Source organism: Cheilinus undulatus, linkage group 1 (assembly GCF_018320785.1).
Source record: "Cheilinus undulatus linkage group 1, ASM1832078v1, whole genome shotgun sequence".
NCBI lineage: Eukaryota > Metazoa > Chordata > Actinopteri > Labriformes > Labridae > Cheilinus > Cheilinus undulatus.
In genome coordinates, this window is record NC_054865.1 from 29,536,968 (window position 1) to 29,561,602 (window position 24,635).

The 24,635-nt window shown below is 41.2% G+C and overlaps 1 protein-coding gene across 2 annotated transcripts in view; it reads right to left on the minus strand.

The window, feature by feature from the left end:
- Window positions 1-24,635, minus strand: part of cd276 (CD276 molecule) — a 107,698-nt gene that overhangs the window by 75,129 nt on the left and 7,934 nt on the right. For both annotated transcript variants that reach the window (XM_041785643.1, XM_041785635.1), the window contains exons 2-4: window positions 22,653-22,748; window positions 7,750-8,100; window positions 5,228-5,524 (exon numbers count right to left, since the gene is read on the minus strand). In XM_041785643.1, the coding sequence (XP_041641577.1) occupies window positions 5,228-5,524; window positions 7,750-8,100; window positions 22,653-22,698 (694 nt within the window). In that variant the 5' untranslated portion in view covers window positions 22,699-22,748. The remainder of the gene's footprint in view (window positions 1-5,227; window positions 5,525-7,749; window positions 8,101-22,652; window positions 22,749-24,635) is intronic.

Sequence of the window (24,635 nt, forward strand, 5' to 3'; positions counted from 1 at the left end):
AGCAGACAAACCACGGTTCATTTGAGGACTGAAGTTGCTCCTTTCCATCATTGGACTGTTCATTAATACCAGCTGTTCCTCTGGGTCTCCCCAACTAAGCCTGGCTGCACTCTGCAAAAATCTATCAATATCCCAGCAACACAAAAACACTCTCTATTCCACAGCCGGGTTTAGAAACTGACCAGCACTCCAGAGAGTTTAACCATCTCTGAGATGCCTGGTAATAGGGCGCATTTGCCTTGTGCATATGTTATTGACAGTGTGGATGTTTCTAGCGAGGTAGCAAAAATTGGTGGTGACTATAAAAGAGGTAAGATTAACATGGATGACTTAACACAGACTCTCAAAGTGTAGCTCATGCCAGCCCACATAGTGCTCTGCTCAGTGTGGGTAAAGGGTTCATTTTCTCAAAATTAACCTTGTCAAACTCCTGTTCTGCCTGGGGGAGATTTGTATTACTGTTGCAATTTTTCAATCAGCAATTGGGGAGAGTGTGAAATTTTAGCATGCTTGTTCATTCTCTACCTCCCCCACCGCTCCATCACTCCTTCTTTCCTCCAGTTCTTATTCTGTCTTTTTTTTATCACTCTCAAAGTCCATTTAAAATTTTAAGCAGATTTCACCCATTCTTATAATAGGATTCTTTATTTCCTCACTGTGGTGTGTGGTGGGGCTATATTTGTATACAGAAGCAAGAGTGTTGGCTGTATCAACTCCAGCTAGCACACTCTGCTACTCCAGCAAGAAGAGTTCTGTCAGGTCAAAATTAATTACAGAAGCTGTTAAGCACACACCAGCTGTTGTAAACAAATGCAAATATATTTTCATTTCAAACAAGCCGTCTTGTACGGCAGGGCCCAAAATACTGTAAATCTTCTCTGTGTTTGCTAAAAACTTGGGCCATCATCAAGTTGTGCTGGCATTCCAGCAGAGAAATTACTTTTATTCATGTGCGCCAGATTGCTTGAAAATCATGATCAACACTTTATAATTAAGGGTTTTTCCCTGTTTATTTTGCTGACCCTCTTTCTTCAGACTTCAGTAACTCCATTGCTCTCTGGCTTGAGCTCTTTTTTCTGTCAGTCTTGGTCTTGAGTACTTTCTTTTACTGATCCCCCTTCTTTCTTTGCAGATATTTGAAGAACAGGATGTCCATTACACTCCAAATCAAAGTCTTTAAAAAGTGCCCCTGTATTGAATTTTATCCTTCTGGTAGAAGTATCTCTGTGGGATTTGACAATTTCTAAAGGAACATATATTTAATATTCATGTCACCAAGAAGGAAGATGTCCTTACTGTCATATCTAGAGTTTCACATAATTAATCTAAATACTCAGTATTAGAACTTCGCAGCCTTTAGAAAAGTCTTCACAGTACAGAAAGTGGATCTGGTGCCATATTAGTTTAAAATCAGGACTCATTAGATGGTATGACCCAATTTAGAGAGTGCATTATTTGGAAGACACACTTTAAGACTGGTTGCATCTGATGGAGATCGAAACCTGGTTATACATAGACCTGGTTCTGCAATTTTTCCAAATCTGGTACTCAGCGAGTGTGTTTACATGGATTTTAGTATCCTGGGTTTGACCATATTCAGAATGTGTTTACATACACACAGAGAAACCTGGTTATTCATATCCCTGTATGCATGCGAAATACTAATATTCTGGTTTCTGATTACTACATCACATCTGTACAGGCAGTTGCAAGGCTTCATGCATGAATTTCACATTTTTTTGCAAGAAAAAGTTCCTCACTAATACACATCCATGAAAAAGACATGTTTGAGGCTGTTTACCATACCTGTTCAGAGGCTATCGACATTAGATGGGAACTGGCTTTTAGAAAACGATCTTAATCTTTATTACGACTGTGTGCTTAACTTGAGCACAGGTAAGAAAAAGACTGCAGAAAAGTAACTGAGAGGATGGCAAAGAAGGAAAGGGTGATCTCAAATTAATAGGCTTAAATGGCTTTATGTTTTAAATTCTAATGAACATGAGGCAATTATTATTATTATTGATCACTAAAAATGTTTGGCAGAGATTAGGGATGGGAACAATTAATCGCTGATCAATTAATTGATCGGTAAGAATTTGGTCGATCACTGGGAATTTAGTCGATCTGATGTTGGCATTTAATAAAGAGGCTAAACACGTCTTACTCTGCACTGCACAATATCTACCGTCATGACATTCTGAGTGGGTTTTAACAAAAGCAATGAGACATCTTACCCATCAGGGGGCGATTTAACTTGAGGAGAGAGGGAGAGGGCAAACAGAGGAAGTACTCGAGGAGCGCAATGCATTATCTCAATTTGTCGAAACACAGAATGTAAAGAGCGAAGTGTGGTGTGGGACTATTTCAGTTTACAGAATCATTGAGAAGCACACTCATCAGTTACCAGTTTTTGTTATATTGGGAAATGTTATCTGAGTTTCCGTTAGCCAGCATTGGCCGGTAAAAAAGGGCGGAAGTCCGGCAGATAAAAATATAACCGGTCAAAATGTCTGGCAGAAAACATGCCAATGACCAGATATGTAAATACTGAGTGCTTGCAGATAATATTTTGTGTAACCTAGAAGATATGTTGCGAGATTGCGTTAATATAAACTGAAAGTCTCCTGATCTTACTACATCTACTGTCCTGCGGTGCTGGGGATGTTTATCTTCTCAGACGGCAAGCACATGGCTCGTAAGTATGCACGATGACGTCCTCTCTTAGTGCAGACTTGTATGTATCAATGTACCACAGAATATCAGATTTATGCAATTTGCTGCTGTTAATGCAGCAAAGTAATGTTAAAGCAAATGTCCGGTAGTTGTTCTAAATGGCCGGAATTCTTGAGGACTGCCGGTCATTTTGACCAAAGACCAAAAAAGTCTAGCGGAAACGCTGTGTTATACATATGCCCATGTATGTATGTTTTTATACATACATAATGATTAATCAGTTAATTGATCGTTAACATTAACGATGCTCGAGTTGGCAGGTTTCTTCCAAACGCCCATCCCTAGAAGAGATGCAAGAAAGAGGTAGGCAGTCCCGAAAGTGACTGAATTCACTAAATAACTGTCCTAGAAACAACTTCAGAATAAAAGCATTCTGTGACAACATGTGTAACAAAAAAGGGCCTTGAAAAGATCAAGCTTTTACTTTGAAAAGTACACTTGAAAAGTTATCATTTCTGAATTTCAGGGCTCGGACCTTTAACAGAGTCAGCAGGATGCTTACCAAGCTCCGTCTATCCATAAATGGCTCAGAGAGCTCTGAACACCCGGTAACACATCGCATGAGCAGTCATTCTCTGTCTCTACAGTATGCTTCCGTTGCAAAAACAGCTAAAAATCAAACTGTTTAGTTAACTGTTTATCTAAATATGATGGCACAATACCACAAACAGCTCACACGGGCTGATCTGCTGCAGAAACAGCAGGCTGATTGTCACTCACACTCTCTGGGCAGAAGAGACCTGCTGCCCTTTCAACACACATCCAAAATATTTTAAAATATCTGACGTTAAATAAATACTTGAATCAAAGTTGGTTGGTAATTACCAATGCTGTTAATTTAGGGCAGATGTGACATAAACCTTACTTTGGGTGGTGGTCTAATAAATTTGTTAAACAATGTATGTCTGAGGAATCTATACTTGTAGATTTATAAATCCTCCTTGTACCTGAGGCTTCAAACATTCATCATAGTTACTTGGAAAACCTGAAACCAAAGAGGATTTAGTTTTGTTTTTGAAGCAATAAAACAAATAAATCAGCTTTAAAAGTTTGGAGTTAGACAAGAGTTTTCTTCAACTGAGCTTTATACATAACTGATTGACAACTCCAAGGATGTTGACTTGTATAAATTCTGACATCAGTGAAACAAACTGTGAATTTTTAAAGATTGTTTTGAATTAAATTTAATATATGGTTTTAAGCTCAAGAAAACTGAAAAGAAAACAAATAAATTAAAAGTGCTGTTTCCATTGTTTCACATTAACCCACTTCATCCTGACAAACACAAAGATCCTTGACCATCTCAATTACCAATCTAGAATGACTCATTCAGCACCTTTACAAAAGGAAAATCTCATTTGTGCAGGGGAAGTAAAGCAGAAAAATAAACTGACATCAAAGGCAATAAAACAATCATATCCAATTTCAAACAAACCGCAAGTAGTGCATCAATCCAGAAAAGGTCAGAGGGAAATAGCAGCCACAGAAAGCTTTAACACAGTTACCTTGCGGTCGTATTTTATTCTCACCATGTGTTTAATATCTTTCCACTCCCCCAGTGGTCCCTCTGACTGGTTATCTGTACTGTTTTTCAAAGAGGCCTACCAAACTGTTAGAAAGGCCACCCTCCCTCAGTCGTCCAGCAAGCCTGCCCTGCCAATCGGCCATCCTGTTTCCAGACAGCACAGTCATTTCCCAGCCCAGTGGAGCAGCACTCCCTGACCTCTGCCTCGACCTCTGCCTCAACAGCCAGAGCTCCAGCAACAGCTCCAGCCCGTAGAGCAGGCTGAGGCCACCTCCACTTATTTATGAGCCATTTCACACAGTGCTGCTCCCATTAGAGACCAGCCTTGGCCCACCTTACACGGTACTCTCCTTGCACTTAACACATGGAGTACAGCGGCAGCAGGGCCAGGGGGGTTGCATGGGCGGTAGGTAGGTAGATAGGTGGGCAGATTGAGAGGATCATTAGACCTATCACAGACGAACATGATTACATCAAACAATCCGAGGAAGGCAAACATATCAATATACTTCACGGTTGGCAAACACCTCCTGCAGACAGCTGCTATGAAACCAATCACTCAGTCTTGCACAATCTTTTATAACTGTATTACCTGTTGAAATATGTGATGGATAGTTATTTGACTATCCTCAGGGAAATAATCACTCACAGATCTAATTTAATAATAGGTAAAGCTTATTGAGCCATTATTGTACAATTTATTTTTCCTCATTTATGACTTTATAGCTTTATTTTTTGTCACAGTTAAAATATGACTTAGAGGCAAAACAAAAAAAGTTGAGGATAAAATCTGGCAATTTTATCTGCCGTTTTTATGTCGATATGTTCTGTAAGCTTCTTTTTTTCTTGTCCCTACCCTGGGAATTGAGGATACTCAGCTGTTCTTAACCGCAATGTGTTATGCGTCAGAACTAATGGGTCAATTTTGACTGATGGAGGGAGAGAGGGAGAAAGACCTGCACCCACCTGTGATTGTGACAGAGGCATATCCCTCCTCCCCCAGTAGTGGGTTAATTAGTCGGCAGCTGTAGGTGCTATTGGGCTCCACCATAACTTTAAGCACACTGCTCATGGTGAACAGCCCTTCCTCATTGGCCACCACAGAATTGGTGATGTTGTCAGTCAGGTTACGCCCGCCACCATCCTGCCAAATCACATCAGCTTCCGGATAGCCACCGTAGGCCACACATGTCAGAGCCACCTCATCACCCGGTCGCAGGTTGGATTCAGGCTTCGAAGTCACGATAGGCTTCGAGTAGGGGGCTGAAAGAAAAGAAATAATACACAGACAGATAAGGAGAGGAGGGATGAGGACTGAGTGTGAGAAGGAGGACAAAAAGGAGGTAAAGGTTGTGTAAGGACGGGTGAGGATAAGGGAGCAGCAGACACGTAGCAACTTTAGTTAGATTCTCTGCAGTGAGAGTCACCCTGGGAACTGTTTGACATGATTCCCATTAAATTCTTAATTATATTTAGGGAGCTTAGCATAACACAGCGCCTAAGATCCCAGAGACACAGACGGCATCTGTGACACATCCTGATGCTGTATCTCTACACTCTTTCGCAGCTCCCTCCAGAGAGACGCGGCGCTGAGCCACTCCCAGAAAGGAAATACGGTACAAGCTGGGCGGGAGCTGGGAGGTAGGCAGGCCTGAGAAAAAAATGGCAGGCTCAGAGATTTGGGACAACTCAGCCTGTGGCATGAAAAAGAGTGTAGAGGGGTGGAGGTGAGGGGTGAGCTGCAGCCTCAGCTGAAATCACGCTTCTCCAATCCCTTGAGCTAAAACACGAGTACAGAGGTGGCGAAGAGAGACGCTGCTGTATTCCCAAAACCAATCATTGCACAGCAAACAATGGGGTGGAGCTGAGGGCGAGATGAAATAAGTTTGTCTGAGCTGCTTTCTGAAAAGTAGACTGTGAATACAAAGGCAGATTTAGCGTGGTACCCTCTAACTTCTCCAGCTGTCCATTTGACTGACAGAGAGAATTCCACTGAGGGCTCCTTCCATTTTCTCCCAGCACAGCATGAAGGAAGTCCGCAGTGTTAACTGTAAATTCAGGCTAAAAATAGAACATCTATAAATCTAATGCATAAAATGGAAGCAATTTGTCACTGTTGGAGACATTGTTTTCCCTCTCCACAGCCAGGAGAGAAAAAAAAATGTTATTCATTAACAGCGCCTAATGCACATCCATCCTCGGAGAATACAGCAACAATCTCACAACAGATATAGAAATAGACAAGGAAGGAAGGAAAAGCACACAGTATCATTATAAATAAATAAAAGGCTCTCAGCTGTGAAGGTGGGCGATGTAGTCACACAGCAGAAAAGATGTTAGTGGTGACTGATTGACTGTAGCAACAGCTAATAATCAAAGTCAGCAGATACTGACCATGACAGAGACCACAATCAGCGCTTATTGACAAAAAGCACTGCTCAGCAGCCCTGAGAAAACGGTTTACCACCTGTTTATGTTTAGTGAGAACAAATGATCATAAATCCCCTTCTTCATAGGCAACTGTATAATACATTTTATTGCATGCTATTAACGTATATGTGTGAATTAGTGCTGAGGTCAAATCATCACTTTGAATACAATCAATTCAAAGTGTGAAGGGGAATTATGATCCATTTATTTTGTTCTGATTAATTCTTATAGTTGTTGTAACTACCTTGTAGTAAAATAGACCTCTTTGTGTGTGCTTCTAACTATCTGAATGAGTAAAATACATTTTGTTTTTTGTGGCTCTGGGGTATTTTGTCAGGACTGTGGAAATAAACGCTGATGAAGTCATCATTGTTATTTCAGCTTGGGAATTTAAACACGTCATAGGTTACAAAACAAGCTTAATAGATGTGGTCAACAACCAAGCAATAGAAGCCTTACTACGAATGCTATTAGGTTGCATCATGAAACATAGAGATCCACCAAATAGCTTGGGCTGCATTTAACAAACCAATTTTATTTTCCACTTTTGTTCTGCTATTTATGACTCCCCACACATCTACAATGCAAAATACTCTGCATCAGTATCTGTTTGACATTAAAAGGGAATGAAAAAGGTAATTATGAGATGCCAGAAACTTTAGCAGCACTAATTGAAAAAACTTTTCAGTGACCGGTGGGGAATTGTGAGCAGAAGCCTCATCTTTTTGTGCCTTAATGATTAATGAAATGACTAATAGATTCATATTAAATAATATGCAAGCAAATGCTAATCATAAATGTTAATTAAAGTAATTCTTGCCTTTTTGGTAGCTTGTTTAACAGGAAAAATACAGACAACATTGTCTGTAAAGCAATGGAACAGATGAATGTATGGTTAACAGGGTGTGTAGTTGAAGCTAATGTGCAGTCTCATCCTTGCCAGTACTCTCTGTTTATGTGTAAATCTATTTTCTGCCACTGCTGATCATCATAAGTGTCCATGTGTGGATTCATCTGTTTGTTTCTACATGTATCATGGACATAACAGCTTGACTCACCGGCCACCTGCAGCAGCAGGGCAGCACTGCCGTAGTCCTGCACCCTGACAAAGCAGGTATAGCTGCCTTCGTCAGCCACCACCACCCTGCTCAGCAGGAGCGAAGTGTTGCCCAGGCCCAGCTGGGCGGGGAACAGGCTGGTACGGTTGGCGAACCTCTCTGCCTGGTCTGCCAGCTGGTCGTGTCCCTCCCAGTACCCGTGCACACTGCGTTTGGTGTCTGTGAGCTGCCAGAAGACGCTCAGATCAGACAGGTTGAAGGGGCTGGCAGGGCTGAAGGAGCAGCCGAGGGTGGCGTCCATGCCGTGCAGCGCCACCACTGGCTGCTCTGGGACGTGCACTTCCAACATTGCTAGAAGATAAAGGAGACACACGAGTGATTTCATTTTAAATATATTTTCCCAGAAAAAAGTAAAATTGTCTTATTGAGTGAAGTTTTTATGAATGTCACAAATTCAACATAAGGTGCTAATCAATAAAATCATTCTGTAATCTGTAATCATATCCACTTTTCTGCCTTGACTTTGTCAATCATGCATGCCAAACATCACCTATTTGTAACCCAGGTAGTCAAAAATAGCACATGAACAGTCTGAGTAAATACTACTTGGCCAAGGTCTAGTATAAACATACAGTATTCGCTGAATCACAGCATTAATTCAGGGTGCTGTGTTCAAATGTGACAGTCTGACACCTACTCAAATTTGAATATCTTTGAGAAAAAATCAATGCAGCATTTTTGAAATATATGCTGCGACTGCTTCAGAAACAGCCGATTTGTTTGTGCAGCTTGGTAGCATGGAGTGGGTGAGGCTGGATGAAGGAAGAGGGGAGAAGTGGGGGGATCTGGAGGTAAGCATTAGGTCTTTGTTTGTGTTCCTATAGGCTTTGCCTCCTGGTGATGGCTCAGAGCGCTGAAAACTCTGCGATGGAAGCAACAACATCTGTATAGCTTTGGTTAAATCGTTAGTTAGATCTAAAAAATAAAGAAACTGTTTGGGGAGGATGTGATACAGCTGCAGCAACACTCTTGAGCATGTGTTTTTGTGTGAATGAAAAGTGACTCTGCTTCATATCAGACACTTCTAATCAAAGGCTGCCGATGCTTTTGTGCACCTGTGTGTTTGTGTGTGTAGCTGAGCGTATGCAATTGTTTGTCTAGACTAGGCCAAGAGCAAACAGTACACTGCATAATCATTGTGGATTAGTAGCCATCTCAGGCCGTCCAGAGTACATTCATGATAGTCAGCATTCTCCACTGATCCCCGTCTGTGCTTATACAACTCGGAGACACTCATCAGCATCACAGGGGAGAGGAGAAAAAAAGCCAGTTAGCCCCTGGAGCAAAACACTCTCCTTTATTCCCAGCCTCTCTAATTGTTGTAATCAAGGTGGCTTTTTAACCTCCTCACCCCCTCTTTTTGAGCTCTGTCTATCACACAGCCAACACCAATGTTGAATCACTTTGCTGTGAAGGAGATTTGACTGCTGCAGAGGTGCAATAATTACTTCCCCTATTAACAACAAACAAGTCTTTCATCTGAGAGGGTTCATATATGGATGGGTATTGCTAAGTCAAGGCAGGCCTATTTTCACATCACATTCAGCCAAGGTAGCCTCGGCACACAAACACACTCTCACACACACCCTCCAGTAACCTGCTCCTCTGTAGGAACAGTGCCACCTACTGCCCTGTCTCAAAGGTGCAGGGAAGTGGGATAGAAAACATGCACAGACTGCTTTTGAAATAAGCCATGCTACATGGAAATGTCAGTGCTGGGACCCTGCAGAGAGAGAAAGTAGTTTTAATTGAAAAGATTTTGTAATTATGAGTTAGGAGTCTAATTTTGCACTTAATGTAAGACCAAACAAAACAAAGCAAAACAGCCAGTCAAAATTAACTAAACCTGTGTCAAAGGTTGACATACAGCTACTTTTAATGAAATGCTGCATCACAGTTTTGTCAAAAATAAGTCATCCATGCCAAAAGAGTGCCACAACACAATTATAAACTGACCTATTTGGTAAAACAGCTCAGTTTTTATTCCCTAAATGTGATTACAAAAGCTCTTGTGGCGCTTTAGTGGATTTCTATTACCACATGTTGTGCACACATCCACTAATGCAGAGCTAACTACATAAGCGTTATCAGTGCAAAAAGTGGCAGAGCAGAAGTAATAATGTGTCGTTAGTGGTGGGAGGTAAACTGGTAGTAATACCGCATAATTTCTGCCACAAAACGGATTTTTGCAACACCATCATCACCAGTTGACATCCAAATACTGTGTTGTAGTGCTCACACAAGGCATACCCGATGCTACTGATGGCTAGAACTGCCACTGATGGTGGTGGGTAAATAAACAAGCATAACAGTGTGATATGTGACAGCAGCAGCTCAGTTTTAGTCCCATGGGTGCAGGTAATTACTGTAATTAGGTTTTTTGTTTATTTTTTTCCTTTTTTGGGTACTTCTACTTTTTGAGTACATTTTCAAATCAGTACTTTCCCCTCTACTTAAGTAAGTTTTAACTAGAGTAGCTGTAGAGAGAGCGATTCCACATCATATCCTCGAGCAGCTGTTGTACACAGCAAAAACTGGAGTGTTGATATTTCAAGGTTAAACATTTCAGAGATGATTTTAAGTGCCGAAGTCCAACATTTACTCCATTCTTGGAGACATGGTCTTCAGTGTTGGAGTTTTTTGACAGTGTTGATCCACTAGTGTTAGTTCAACTCTGTAAAGAGTTAATTTAACTAAACTCTGACCACCTCCATTTCCAGTCTGGGGGGATGTATGGTGTCCCCCATCATGCCAAGCATAGAGTTTAAATGTGTTTTATACGCCTGTAGTTATGTTTGGGTGCTAACCCTTGTCCATAGTTATTTTGTCTCAGTGCTTTTGTTGTAAGCGCCCATATCATGTGTTGTTACCAGTAGTAGTTTAACCCACCTTAGCAGGAGAGAAATGAAACCTAAAACTACAGGTGAAACATGTTTCTGTGATCTTATGAGCAGACATGAGTTGAGTATTTTGTCACAGATGTGTTTTTGGAGTAAAAGAGGCTAGTTGCACCTGAATATGGGTTTAAATGCATTATCCCATGGAGTCTACGAATACTGCGATATAATGTCATAAAAAGTCAAATATACTGTGATATAAATTTCAGACCACATCGTCCAGGACTGTTAGGGGCAGCCAGAGCAAATTTTGGGAGTTTATTTTTGTTTTCTTTCAAGGTGGCCCCACCTATGAGGTAGTGTGCTGGTGTTTTTGGTGAGGGTCAGTGACAACCCTCAGTGAAACGTTCATGTTTGAAGAAGGAGGGGAGAGAGCAATTAAATCACTCCCTGAGCAGGCTGGGATGACTCACACCACTGAGTTCATACAGGAAGGGGGAAGGGAGGAAGGGAAGGAGGGAAACAGAGAGAAAGCGAAGGCCGGCGCCGAGCTCACACTTAGAGATAATATCTGGAAACAAGCCAAGGAAGAGGCTGTGGCAGAGCCTCACACACTAATCCCTCAACACTGACCAAAGCCATGTCAAAGAGGAGAGAGATAGAAAGTCCCCTTTCTTGTTCTACATCTCTGCCTCTCTCCTCCTCATTCACTCACTGCTTCTATAACCAGTGACCTACAACTCGCTCCAAAGGCCCTGGGAGGATGCACTTCTACACAGGGACCTTGTGTAGAGACGCTGACCTGGGGTTTGAAAGGGGATACAAGCAGGGGCAATAAGCATTGTATCAAGGGGCAGGGACTGGTCAGGGCAAGCTAGGCCAAGTGACGTCATGGAAAGTGAACATCCTATTCATCAAAGGTGGAATACTGAGAGCCAAAGCGAATCGCTGCACACTTTACTGTTTTTGATCTGCTGTCTTTTACACCAAGCAGCATGTCTCTCTACAGTGGCCGACTGCTTGATCGTCTCTCCTCAGGTCTGCTCTTGACATGAAAAAAACGTGCATTCTCAAAAGAAGAACCACAAGAGGGAGAGGTTGAAGGTGCCAACACAAGTGGTCTTTGGTGAAGGGGGCCGGGCTTCATCTCATAGCCTAGGCTGTGGTGTCCTCTCAAAGGGTAAGCGGGGGATCTTGCCTCTCCCTTCTCCCTCTCCATAAAGAGATGCTCAGGAGCCATAGAGGGCAGGCTGGGAGACGTCAGGCTGTGGGGATTTACACACTGCACTTTGTGTTTATGGGCCTCAGCTCTGTTTGAGTGCCTGCGAGACAGAGACGGGCACTTTCACAGCCGACATGAAATAAACTCATTACAGCCTTTGCAAGCGTTGGGCTGGCAACGGGCCCTGCTTAGCGGTGAGGCTAAGGGATGGCTAGAGAAGGCTGCAAGTGATCTTCACACCGCTCTCCACCCTTCTTTCAAGACTAAACACCACCTTGTCACTATCAACACCTCCTTCCATCAAGCTTTTCTCAGGTGTAGAAAGCATAGGGGTGCTGCTGGCTGTAGAGTGATTTGATGCTAGCTGGGCAAATGAGGAGAGAGCATGCAGACTGAGACAGACAGTGTGGGAGTCAAGCAGACTGTAAAGAGGAAGATCATAGCTTTTATTGGGGGGGTGCTTCCAAGGTGACGCAGGAGGCTGTTGGTAGATAAAATCCAGTGACATCTCAAATCATCCTGACAGATACAGAGAGGTGAGTGCACAGGCATGCACTTAAAATACGATGTTTGCTCAGAGTTAGATAACTGGGACAGGATTATTAGCCTTCACAAGTTATTCCTGTGCTGTATAGACCTGATCTGAACATGTACACCATGAATTATATAAATGTAAACTGCACAGCTACAGTCACCAGATTTAGAAAGGTAAATTTTGAAGACACAGGACACAACCTCTTTAAAAGAAATCAATAAAAATCCCAAGGCACTCCCACCACAGGATGGCTTTCTGGGACCCTGGGACATTAATGACATCAATCAAGTTCCTTTGCAGCCAGTCTTTTCACTGATGAGCACACAGAGCATGTTTTATTTATAGTAACATAACTTTACTTAATCATTCAGTACAGGCAAGCTGAGAGCTAAGAGCTGATCATGAGTTTTGTGGACCAGCTCGACCTTGTCAGTTGACGATATTTTTTATGAGTGGTTTTTCTAAACTCTTAACAAATAATACAATTTTTTCTGTTGCTATTAATACAAACAGTGATATATATTATATAATAAATTCATATTCTGCCAATGAACAGGGAGCAAAACTAAATTGTACCATACTGTATTTTTGCCTTTTTCTGACATGCTAGTATCTACAAATTCTTTAAAGCTGATACTGACATTGAAACAGACATATTTGAATGTAGTTCAGCCACAAAACTTTAGAGTTACCACCAGTGTATGCTGAACTCCTGTAAATACTTTCATATATTTTCATATCAGCCAATGCAGTAGCTGACTTTTGAGGCTAATACACTGTATGGACTGTATGGAAAGTACTTGGTGCTTGACCATTACACCAACAGGGACTGTATTGACACTGTATTTAAATACATGTACTTTAGCATGGAGTTGCCTCTTTGCAGCTATAACAGCTTCCACTCTTCTTGGAAGACTTTCCGCAAGATTTCGGTGTGTTTTTTGGGGGGGAATTATGCCCATTCATTCTGTAGAGCATTCTGAGATAAGACACTGATATTGAATGAAAAGGCCTGGTTTGCAATCTCTGTTCCAGTTCCCCCAAAGGTGCTTGGTGAGACTGATTTCAGGGCCAGCCAAATTCTTCCACACTGAACTCATCAAACCATGCCTTTATAGTCCTTGCTTTGTGCACTGGGGCACAGTCATGTTGAAACAGAAAAAGGCTCTAAGTTGGAAGCATAGTATTGTCCAAAGTGTCTTGGTATGCTGAAGCATTACGATTGGCCTTCACTGGAGATAAGGGGTCAAAAAAAAAAACAGCCCCATATCATTATCTTCCACTAAACTTCACAGCTGGCACAATGCAGTTAGGCAGGAAACACTCTCGTTGGCATCCACAAAACCCAGAGTCACCCATCTGACTATCAAACAAAGAAGTGTGATTTGTCACTTTGCAAAACAAATTTCAACTGCTCCACAGTCCTGTGTCAGTATGCTTTACAACAGTCATGTCCATGAAGCTCCTACCACACAGTTTTTGTGGAAGTTCAGCACTCTTCAGCGATGGAATCAGCAGAGCTTTGGTGACTTTTACACAGTATCTGCCTTAGCAGTCATTAAGCCTCCTCTGTGATTTTACGTGACGCCACTTTGTGGCTGAGTTGCTGTTGTTCCTAAACACTTCCACTTTTTAATAATATGACTTAGAGTTACCTGTGGCATATGATGAATTTCACAAACTGTCTTATTGCAAAGGTGGCACATTGCCACACTTAAAGTCACAGAGCTCTTCAGAACGACCCATTTTGTATCACAAACGTTTGCAAATGAAGACTGCATGGCTAGGTGATGATTTTATACATCCATGGAAACAAGTCTGATTGAAACACCTGAGTCTAATAATTAACAGGTGTGTCCAAATAATTTTATCCATATAGTGTATCTGCTCATACCAACATCACCAGTAATGTGTTCCATTCCAACAGTGGGATTCCAGTACACAGGATAATGAAAATATTCCAAATTTAACCTAGACTCATGTCTTGCCTTTAAATGGTCTAAAGGAGTTTTACAGCAAAAACCTGAGTTTAAAGCTACTGTGGGCAAATATAAGTTTGTACAGGTATTGGCACCTACTGTGGAAAAAGCAGTACCTTCTTTCTCTTAGTTCTTATTTTCCTGTGCATAAGTAAGAAGTGTTCTTGACAGAATCTTATCTTGCTACTTTTATCAGTCAAAAATATCAAATATCACCTATTGTAAATCTCTAACACTATTTAAAAAAACAGCAGTTATGGCAGCGTGCTGTTAGTCTCCTTGTCTGACGTCTAACCCACCGCAGCTTTTCTAGTCATGTAAAAACTGTATGGAGAGGAATGAACCTTCTTACTTTCTCTTACTTTTTTATAGATTATAAAGATTCATCAGTTTTAATTTGAACATTTCCTAAAAACTCTTTATCTGAGCTTTAAAGACTAAAAAAGTCACCAACCAAAATAATAAAGAGTAGGCCACAATGGTTAACATTTGTAAGACTTTCTCAGATAAGATGATACTTTACTGATCCCCAAAGGGGAAACTCTAGCATTGCAGCATCACAACAACTCAGTCTGGAATGTGAACTATGACCTTGTGCTTTTGTTACTTTCACTCCATTTCTCACAACCAAATGTGCACTGCTCACGGGCAAGTGTGCTGCATAGCAGCTTGTGCACAAAGCTTAAATTACAAACTCATATTAGACAGATTCTTTTAACTGATTTTCCTGCAGCACAATAATTGAGACACCAAATGGCTGACCTTGGCATGTGCAAGCTCATGTTGTTTCACAGACCTTGGGATGCTGTAAGAGCAGCTGTGCTTAATTAGAAACTGGCTGCTGACAGGTCAGAAGTGATATTAGCTAGTATATTTACTCTCACATATCCATGCAGTGCACAACGCATAACAACAAATAACAAACAAATATTTACAACGATCTAAATAAAGTCTAATAATACAAGCTGAGGAAAACTGGTTTCTTACTGCAGTTATAACTGTCCATGACACCTTTGCATTTAGTCTGGTTGGCTGAATTAGATAAGGTCAATATGAAGTTCAAAAACTGTAGTTCCTCAAGTGTCCACTTGAGGCTGGCTGCAGAATTCCCAAATAAACACATTCACCCTTCAAGCCCTAAGCTATTTTAACCATTTTGTCTCACCTGTACTAATAGCCTCAAAGGCTTGTAAAACAGTTCGACAATGCATGGCACAGTAACAGAACAGCCCTGGTTGTTCCAGCCCCTCACAAAGCATTGTGGGATACAAAATGGTGATTAGCATTAGCCATTAGTGGCAAAAACAATTTAAATTGATTAAAGATTGACAAACAGACATTCACTATAAAAATTGACTAGTGTGGATTTAATCTTAAAATACCCTGGAAAGCACCCAAGTTCCAGGCTTGCTAGAAAAGCTCCGGTAAGGAATTCAAAGGCATGGACAGCATCATTGGAACAGCAAAATGGCTAGTCTTAAGAGAAAAATAAATTAAGAGACCTCAATTTATGATTCAGAAATTATTCAAGTTTTTATAAACTGCATCACTGCTTGTCATATACAAGACGCCTGTCTCAGGGGGTTGAAATCTGTATTAAAATGTTGGCATGTTTACAGCAAAGCAAAAATAGTTTTGGTCATCTCATGTCATTCCTGGTTCACTGTACAGTGCATGGCTTTTTATAGACCACCCATTTTATAACATTAAGGCTCACAGTTATGCATAATTATGGGTTTGACTGTTCTGACTGACAGGTGGTTGGTTGGTAGCATTTGCAAGGAGGCCAAAGCCTGCCTCAACTCCACTTTTTAAAACAGATCTATTGGTTTTAGTCAGCATTTCCAAAATGGTGACTGCATCACTTGGCCTCAAAACTTTTATTCAGAAAAACCAATGGGTGATGTCACAGTGACTATGTCAGAAACATACAGTCTGTTTTATACACATTTTCAGCCAGTCCAAAACTGTTTAAACTGGGCATCTTTTAATAGCCACAAACTCAAACATAGCCTATTCAAAGCTGTTTGTGGGTTTAACTTTATCTGATCCTTAAATTATAGCCAACTTCATAATGAGAATTACAGTAAAAAAAACATGATATACCAAATTGCATTGATCTCAGAGGCTTAAATCATTCTTTTGATCATCCTTAATTTATATCTACGGACCACCTGGAGTCATGGCACGGTTCAGTGATAGTGAGATGCATCTAACTGTTGATCATTGCAAAACTTCTATCAGCTCATGCCTCCAAGGACAAAAATACTCCACACTTCAAAAAACTAATCATCCTCATACCAGCACTATCTGTTCTGTGTAGTTCCAGTTTTTTTTTAAACCCTCAGTTATTTCATTCTTCTGTTGTTAATTGAGCTAAATCGGGGGCATGGCTGTTGTAGAAATCTGCTGCATAAAGGCCGTGTAAAGTTAGCTGTTGGAACATTTTGCAGTGGACATAATTCAACAGCTCAGTCAGAAAAAGGAAATAGATAAATTGAACCTTTTAGTATGCATTAGTATTAATAAGCAGTCTTAGTAGCGTCACTATCATTTAAATACAAATACTATCTTGGTGTAAACACAAACACATGCCCTCCCAAAAACAATTTCATGCAGAAACAGGCACCCAAAGGCCAGAGAACACATTGATATTCAACACCTGTGTGACTCCTGACAGCTCCACAGCAGCAGACTGTCTGAGGAATTGGACACAAGACACTACAATGGAGACGCTGTTACAAAGCTGCTCTGGAGCAGAGAGGTTCCTATCAGCATGACCAGCGACAGCCACACACACAAACACGGATACGGGGGGGGCTAGTACACAGGTGTGTGGGCTCTTGTCGCACACAGATGCACAAAAACAAACACAAACACAAACAAGGTGACTCCATTTTTCAGATTAGTACCTTTTACATCTATCTAGAAGAAATATGCTCATACATCCCTAACATCAGATTGAAAAGTAAAGCATGGCCGACATGCAGAAACATGTTTAACAGGTTCCTAATTCCAGATCAAGACTCTCCTGGCTCAATAAGCAGAAAATTTCTTTTAATGTGAAAAAAAGCTATACGAAAACAAAAAAAACACACACACAGTGTCTCTCTCTACAGCGATAATGGTGACTGAACAGATATCTACACATTTGGTTCAACACAGCTAGTACACATGTTTAACATGCATGTACAAAAGTCTGCTGAAGCACAGTTCATACATAGGAAAATAAAGCACCACTGCTAGATAGAGAGGCAATATTGACACAGCAAACAGGTGCAATACGAACACTGCAATGACAGCAGGGTTTAGTCAGACCAGAAGAAAAAGCAGGAGAAATATGCCTTTACAACACTGCCCCCCTCTGTTTCTGAGTGTTCCTGCAGCTCAGCACATTCTCATTCTGGACATTTTGCAGCACATGAACATCAAAGGATTTTACTCAAAGGATCTGCGAGCCCTTTCATTCCAATTATTCTTATGATACAAGCAATCCCCTGTAAAAGTCTGAGGGGGAAAGCTAGCTTTTGATTTCATGCTGTCAGGAACAGATGTAGATGTCCAGAAAACTGTCATTTGAAAAAATACAGCATCTGGCAAACATAAAGGGAGCAATGGGACTGTAGATGATTTGGTTCAAAATTAGCAACCTGAAAAAAATGGATGTCTTGGGTGGTGCTTTTTTAAATGTCTCTTAAAAAAGCACAATAAGGATGAGATTAAGAGAGACTTAAAACTTCCTGCAGTGTAAAAGGGGTCACTTTTAACATTAAGCCTTAAGAATAATCTTTCCTTTTTGCTCCAGGAACTCACCATGGAGTCAAAGTGCCCTCACTCAGAGGGGGGTACAGGTTAAGGCAGATAGGGAAGACAACGGCACCAACTTGCTTATTTTTAGTGGCAACACAAATCAAGATAAAACTCACTATTGTGCTTTTCTTTCTCTTTTTCGTCCTCTTTCATGCCCCCCATCTCTGCCCCCCCCCCGCTTTGCTTCCTTCATAGATGTGTGCCATCTCATATCCCGTCAATAACCTGTTAATGGGCTCCGGCTGTCAGATAATAGCGCCGGCTGAAGAACAGCAGTCAGATAAGGGCGAGCTTCTGGCTTACGAGCCTGAGAGACAGAGAGCCTTTGATGAGCGGGAAGCTGGGGATGGAGGAAAGAAGATGGACGATAAAACCCCTTGAGGTACTAAAGGGGTTACAGGGTTAGAGCTGACTTGATTGCAGCTAATTTCTAATAATGTCAGGCTACATCGAGGTGCAAATACACTATGACAATCCTAACACTGCATGGAGTCAGGACATGAAGTGGATGAGACAGACAAGTGTTTTTTTGTCTGTCTGATGATGCAGGTGTTTTACATTTGCTGTCTAATGAAATGAAGTATCCAGCTCGCTCACAGGTTCATGCTTTGCTGAGTCATGATTCTACACACAAGAAATGATTTGAGGTTAACCAAGGGTCAGTTTGTCGCCAGCTGTGCGACTCCAGATGACAGGGCAGCCGTGCCTGACATCATCGCTGCCGCTTCATTGAGGCAATACTCTGGAGGTAGAGGTGTTTCCCACTGTCAGCTGCCGGGATGCTTCCTCAGCAAGTCAGTATCTGTGATGCTTTCCAAGCACAGATCAGCAGCCGTTCAGCCCATTCATCACAGCCCACTAGGCACACAGCAGACCCACATATGGCTCCAGGCCCCCCTTCCCCTCCAGAACTGCAATCTCGGCATATTAAGTGTATCAATTTTTTAACGGTTCCCACAAGGCGGCATTTTTAGGACTTGTTGAAATAATCATGAGGTGCTTGTTGGGTAATGCACTCGGTTTCAATGAGCACACTGTGAGAAAAGAAGCGCTGGGAAACGGTGAGACACGGGGCAAGCCAACAGAGACGGGTCATTATGTATTCACTGCAGCGAAACCAATCTTTGTTGAGCCTGTCCTCGATTGTTTTTAAAAGGATACTTCACTGGACGCAATCAAATTAGCAAGAACATCACTGATATGGGGTAATAACCCTAAATTGAATTTCTGCGCAGGCTAAAGTGTCCCCTCTCTGCAGAATCAATTGCTGTGAAGAGAAAAGGAGGACAGGAAGAGGGCATTCATAGTTAGCAGACCTTTAAAAAGTACACCAGAGATGCAGACATGAGCGGGCTATTTTCATGCACCGCAGCCTTGCCATAATGCATGCCTGCCAATGACAACCACAGATGCAATCTATCCAATTACGGTAATTAATTTGAATTACCTTACAGCTACCATAACTGGGGGGGGGGGGGGGGCAGCTTAGCTTTCCATTCCTGCTTTTGCATGAATACAATTTTCTTTTCATTGTTTGGGTGCTAAGAGCTCCACATGGCAGAGCTCTGGCAGCCCAGTGGCTTTGCTAACTGAACAAAGAGGATGACAACAACAAGCAATTAGCTAGACAGCCTCCTGTTAGCTCTGCCACTGGCTGACACTGCTGTGTGCTGTGCTGCAGTGAGCCAAGGATGTTACTGTACTCAGCTATGGTTATGGCTCAGTCATTACTGTATATATGTATATATATATACATTGACATTTTATGCATTTTGCTGACAGCCACTGAGTGAGATAAATATATACCGGTATCTGAGATATTGCAAGCAACCGTAAGGGTCCAGGGCCTGAACAAGACTCAGCTGATGTCGCCAACTTTCTTCGCTCCTGCTTCCTCAATGGTGCATTTAATGGGAACAAAAACAACAACAAATCCCAGACAAAGCTCTTCACGGCTGCACTGACTGACACAACAGCTGTGCAGTGCTGTCTGAGTAACATCAGGGAGAGCTTTGCCGAGAACAATCCATCATCTGACGCCTGAGTCAGGATACAGCTGGGAGCTACAGAGAAAATGTTGCTACTTGGGATGACACAGTTGTCATGTTCTGCCCTTGTGTGGTTTTCTTACATGAACACTGTTCTCACGATAGGAAGAAGGCTGACAAAGACCACAAAGGGTAACTTTGTCCTCTTAAACAGGAACTTCCTCAAGTTATTAGGCAATGGTGCAGCTGAATACAAAAGTGATTTCTCCTCATTTTAACTTGGCTTGAGTATTGCAACGAAGATACAGCGTACAATCCATGTTTTGTCGACAAACAAAAGCAGCAAAATACATTAGTGGTTAACATTTGGCTAGTGTTGTAGAAGATGGCAAAACAAGGTACTGTAATAGTAACAAGATATTTTACCAGAATAATGCAATTTTACCAGAATGCAAAAAATAAGGACATTTATGTTTGGTAGATTATTTCTTTGTTGTAACAATGCTTCATGTCAACAAAAGGAACATGTATGTGGGATGAGCAACAGAGATGAGTATGTGGGTTGTGCCCATGAAAAAATTGTCAAATCCTTTCTGCCATTGGCAAACAGCTTATTTTGCTTTTGATATTGACTCTTGTTTTGAACTTCTGGCACCCCCAGGTGCTGACACCTGTTAGCATGGGCTCTGCCCTGCTTAAAGGGTAATAAACAGGCTTTTCAATGGTATAAGATTTATCAAGAAGAATTGTTACAGCTAAGAAATAATCAACCACACAAAAATGTCGTTACTTTTTGTGCAAAGTTTACTTGCCAAAGTTATCCCATCTAATTTCAAAAGCAATTACAGATAAAGATAATGGTATCAAAATAACTCTAACCAGTTTACATTTAACAAGGGCTTTCACATCTGTGTCCCAAGTAGTACAAATTACTATAAACCATCAAAAGCAACTAAAGTGGCTTTTAAATTAGATAATTACTGTTCGTAGTCCAAGCTGTGTCAATTTGACAGCAGGCAAACTTATTAAGTAAAATCACTACATGATGTGAATTAAAACATGATAAATTGTGAACTTTGTCAATATGACTCCAAAATGCACATGATACCCTCTAAAAAGCTACTGGCATTGCTTGAATTTCTTATATTACACTTAATTAATTTCATCACCAGGCATCCTGTTTTGTAGTATGTTACATGTGCACACAAGAGACATTCAAACTAGGCTCCAACTAATTCACTTAGCAGAGAGAAACTGAATCATTGTGTAAGCTACAGTAGCCCATTACCCGTGAGTTAAAGGGCTCCATCAGTCCCTGACACCTCCTCCTCCTCCTCTTCCCTCCCGGTGAGAAGAGCGAGTCAGGCAGTGGATGCCACGCAGCCCAGTAATGAGGCGGCCGCAGGCCCATTTGTGCTGGGAGAGAATAGGCCCCTAATGAACCACAGAAGACACTTAGGTCCGCTGAGTCAAGATTGAAATGTGCCACTGATGGCCGATAGGAGGTTGCGTCAGCTCAACCAGAGTGCAGAAAAGGCAAAAAATAGCTCTTTTTAAATGATGGTGTTTTTGACGGTGAAACTTCATTGTGAACTTTGCCAATTTGATCGCGTGCCGTTTAAACCTTTCAGAGCTGCATTCCTCCTTCTTCTTCACGATATACATTAATATTTAGGAATATTATCCACTATGAGATTTTAATTTACTACATGTCAGCCATACACTTACCTGAAAAAGGCTGGTTTTAAAGTATAAGTGCATTAATGTTAGCCCCTCTTTATTCCCTTACATTACACACTGTCTTTAACATCATCAAGCCTGAGCAGTTATTTGTCTATTTTTATGGCATGATCTCTCAGCGCATCATTTCTACTGAAGTGAAACTTCTGAGTACCTAACTTATGACTTCTCAGTTGCAACATCAACCACCACACTGCTTCCCAGTGTAATAAACATAAGAGGATGACTTCCACATCACACTCCCTGAGTCACAGCAGAGGAAAAAACTGCACTTCTGGCACATTTTATCTAGAGCCTCACCCTAGCCTCGAGCTGTACTCCTCCACCTGTCAGAGAAAGGTCGAAGCTATTCTCTTTTACAAGCAGAATTAAGAGAAAAGTATAAAAAGCCCTCCCATATCATAGAGCTGTAACCCTGTAAAAACTCATCTTAAAGGAATTACGGTGAAAAATGTCTTCTCACTCCCCCAGGCAGAGCGTCTGTATAAATAAGAATATGTTCTCTGTCTTATAGATGGATGAGAGTTTAAACAGGGAGGGTTTATAACTTTCCAACTACAAGCACATTATTTTTGGGAGTTGCCTCATTTGAACTGTTGTTTTGCCCAGTGAAGCCTTTGAAGGGGGAAGACTAATAGGCCCTGCAGGGTGTATTGTTATACAGAATGTGGTATTTCCCACAGCGATGACTCGGATCTAATGGCAGGGCACACAGTAAGGCACGAAACCCACCCACAGCTTGGACGGCCAGCATGGCAGGCAGCAGGAGGGACAGCATGATCTTCCAGGCTGGATTCAAACCGTGGGTCAACTTCTTCAGACACAGTGCTGCAGGGAGAAAAACACAGACAACTGAAGAGGAGGGAGGAACACAAACACAACAGATCAGTATAATAGGGACATGTGTGGGTAGAGGGGTGATTAAGACCTGGAAAAAAGAGAAGGGATGTCTTATGTCTTTATATCAGCTTACCCTGCCTCACGTAGGGTGGAGTTTAAGACAATGAAGCATATTTTATTAAGTATAAGCTACCTACAAGCCTGAAATGATTTTATGTTACTTATAAACTTATCTGAAAAGTCTCTTTCTGTCCTGCTAAAGGCATTTCTCTTTCGGACAGAGTGCAGCTGTGATGACAAATGGGGACTTCCAAAGTTGACAGGAAACAGCCAAGTCATTCTCTCTGCTATCCACAGGGAAAACACTACTTTAGGAGGGAGTAAAGACAGACAAAACTATCCCCTCCCTGTCTGCTTCAACTCAACTCAGCATGAAACATTTATGAGGTGTACATCTCAGAGAGAGGTCACTTTCTGCATCTGTATTTGTTGAGACATTTGCATTTGTATTTCACAACAAGTTTGGAGCAAACTCTTTTGATCATGCAGACTTATCTCAGAGTCACTTCTGGGTATTTTGACATCACAAAAGTGGTAAGTTTGCATGCAGGATGTCATCAGGGATAAATACAGTTCTTGTCATGACCACCTCAAGAAATTTGCCTTTTATATTTTTTCCAGTCTTAGGACTCCTCTGAAATCATCATCTATCAATGTCCAATGGATGAATTTAACCTCTGAACTTCATGTCTTTTTAATTCCTGAGGAGTCAACGGGTAGTGTTGAAAAACCTCCAGCAAGACTTCTTTTTCTACACTGCAATCAAGTCTGTATTTCATGGTCCCAGATTAGCATCCATTCATTTGTTAAATCTCAGTTCCATTTGGAAACTATTCAGACCCCCTTCACTTTTTCATTTTTGTTATGTTGCAACTTGTTGCTACAGTCAAAGAATGTCACTTTTATTCTCAGAAATCTAAACTCAGTACTACATTATGACAAAATAAAATCAGAAGTTTAAAAAAAATTGCAGATGTATTAGAAATAAAAAACTGAAATCCACTCTGACGTATGCCTTTAGACCCTTTGATCCTCCCATTTCTCTTGATCTCAGCTGAAACGTTGCTACACCTTGATTGGAGGAGAGGCTTCAATTTAATTTACTACAAGTGGACTCCAAACAATGTGCAGAAAATTTTAAGCAGTAATCAAGTGAAATAAGCTAAATTTTAGGTGTGTTTTGAAAGGGTCAAGAAAGGGACAAGTTTGCAAAAATATCTAAAATTCTGTTTTCACTTCATCATGATGGGTACTGAGTGTATATTAATGACAATAAAAATGACTTTTTTTCACTGTACCATCAGGCTGCTACACAACAAAATTGGAAAAAAATGAAGGGTGTCTGAATGCAGAGTAAATCATAGAGTGGTATCACTCTATTTTTGTTTAGTCATATGTGCCTGACAACAAACCATGAAGACTGACTATCTTGACACGTCAGTGAGATTTGTGGCTCAGGTTGAAATGTATTATCTATGATGAACAGTCTTCAGTTTTATGCAGATATCTGCTAATAAAGACCAATAAATTATCATTGAATAACCTCTGATAGGAGCTGGAATGTCATTAGCATGGCTAACATTATAGCTAATGCTTCGCCTTGATTTGCTGTCCACACAGGCAGTTTCTCCTGTATACATCAAAGCCATAAACAGCCCCCTGTGTAGATCGCACATGTCTATGTAGAATCTGTAAATAGATATTATCCCCCCCCACCCCCCCCCCCAAAAAAAACATAGAGCCTTTACATATAATAAGGTGCCAAAATTTTAGTCAATAGCATTTCAGAAGTCAAAAACTTACTGAAGAATTAAT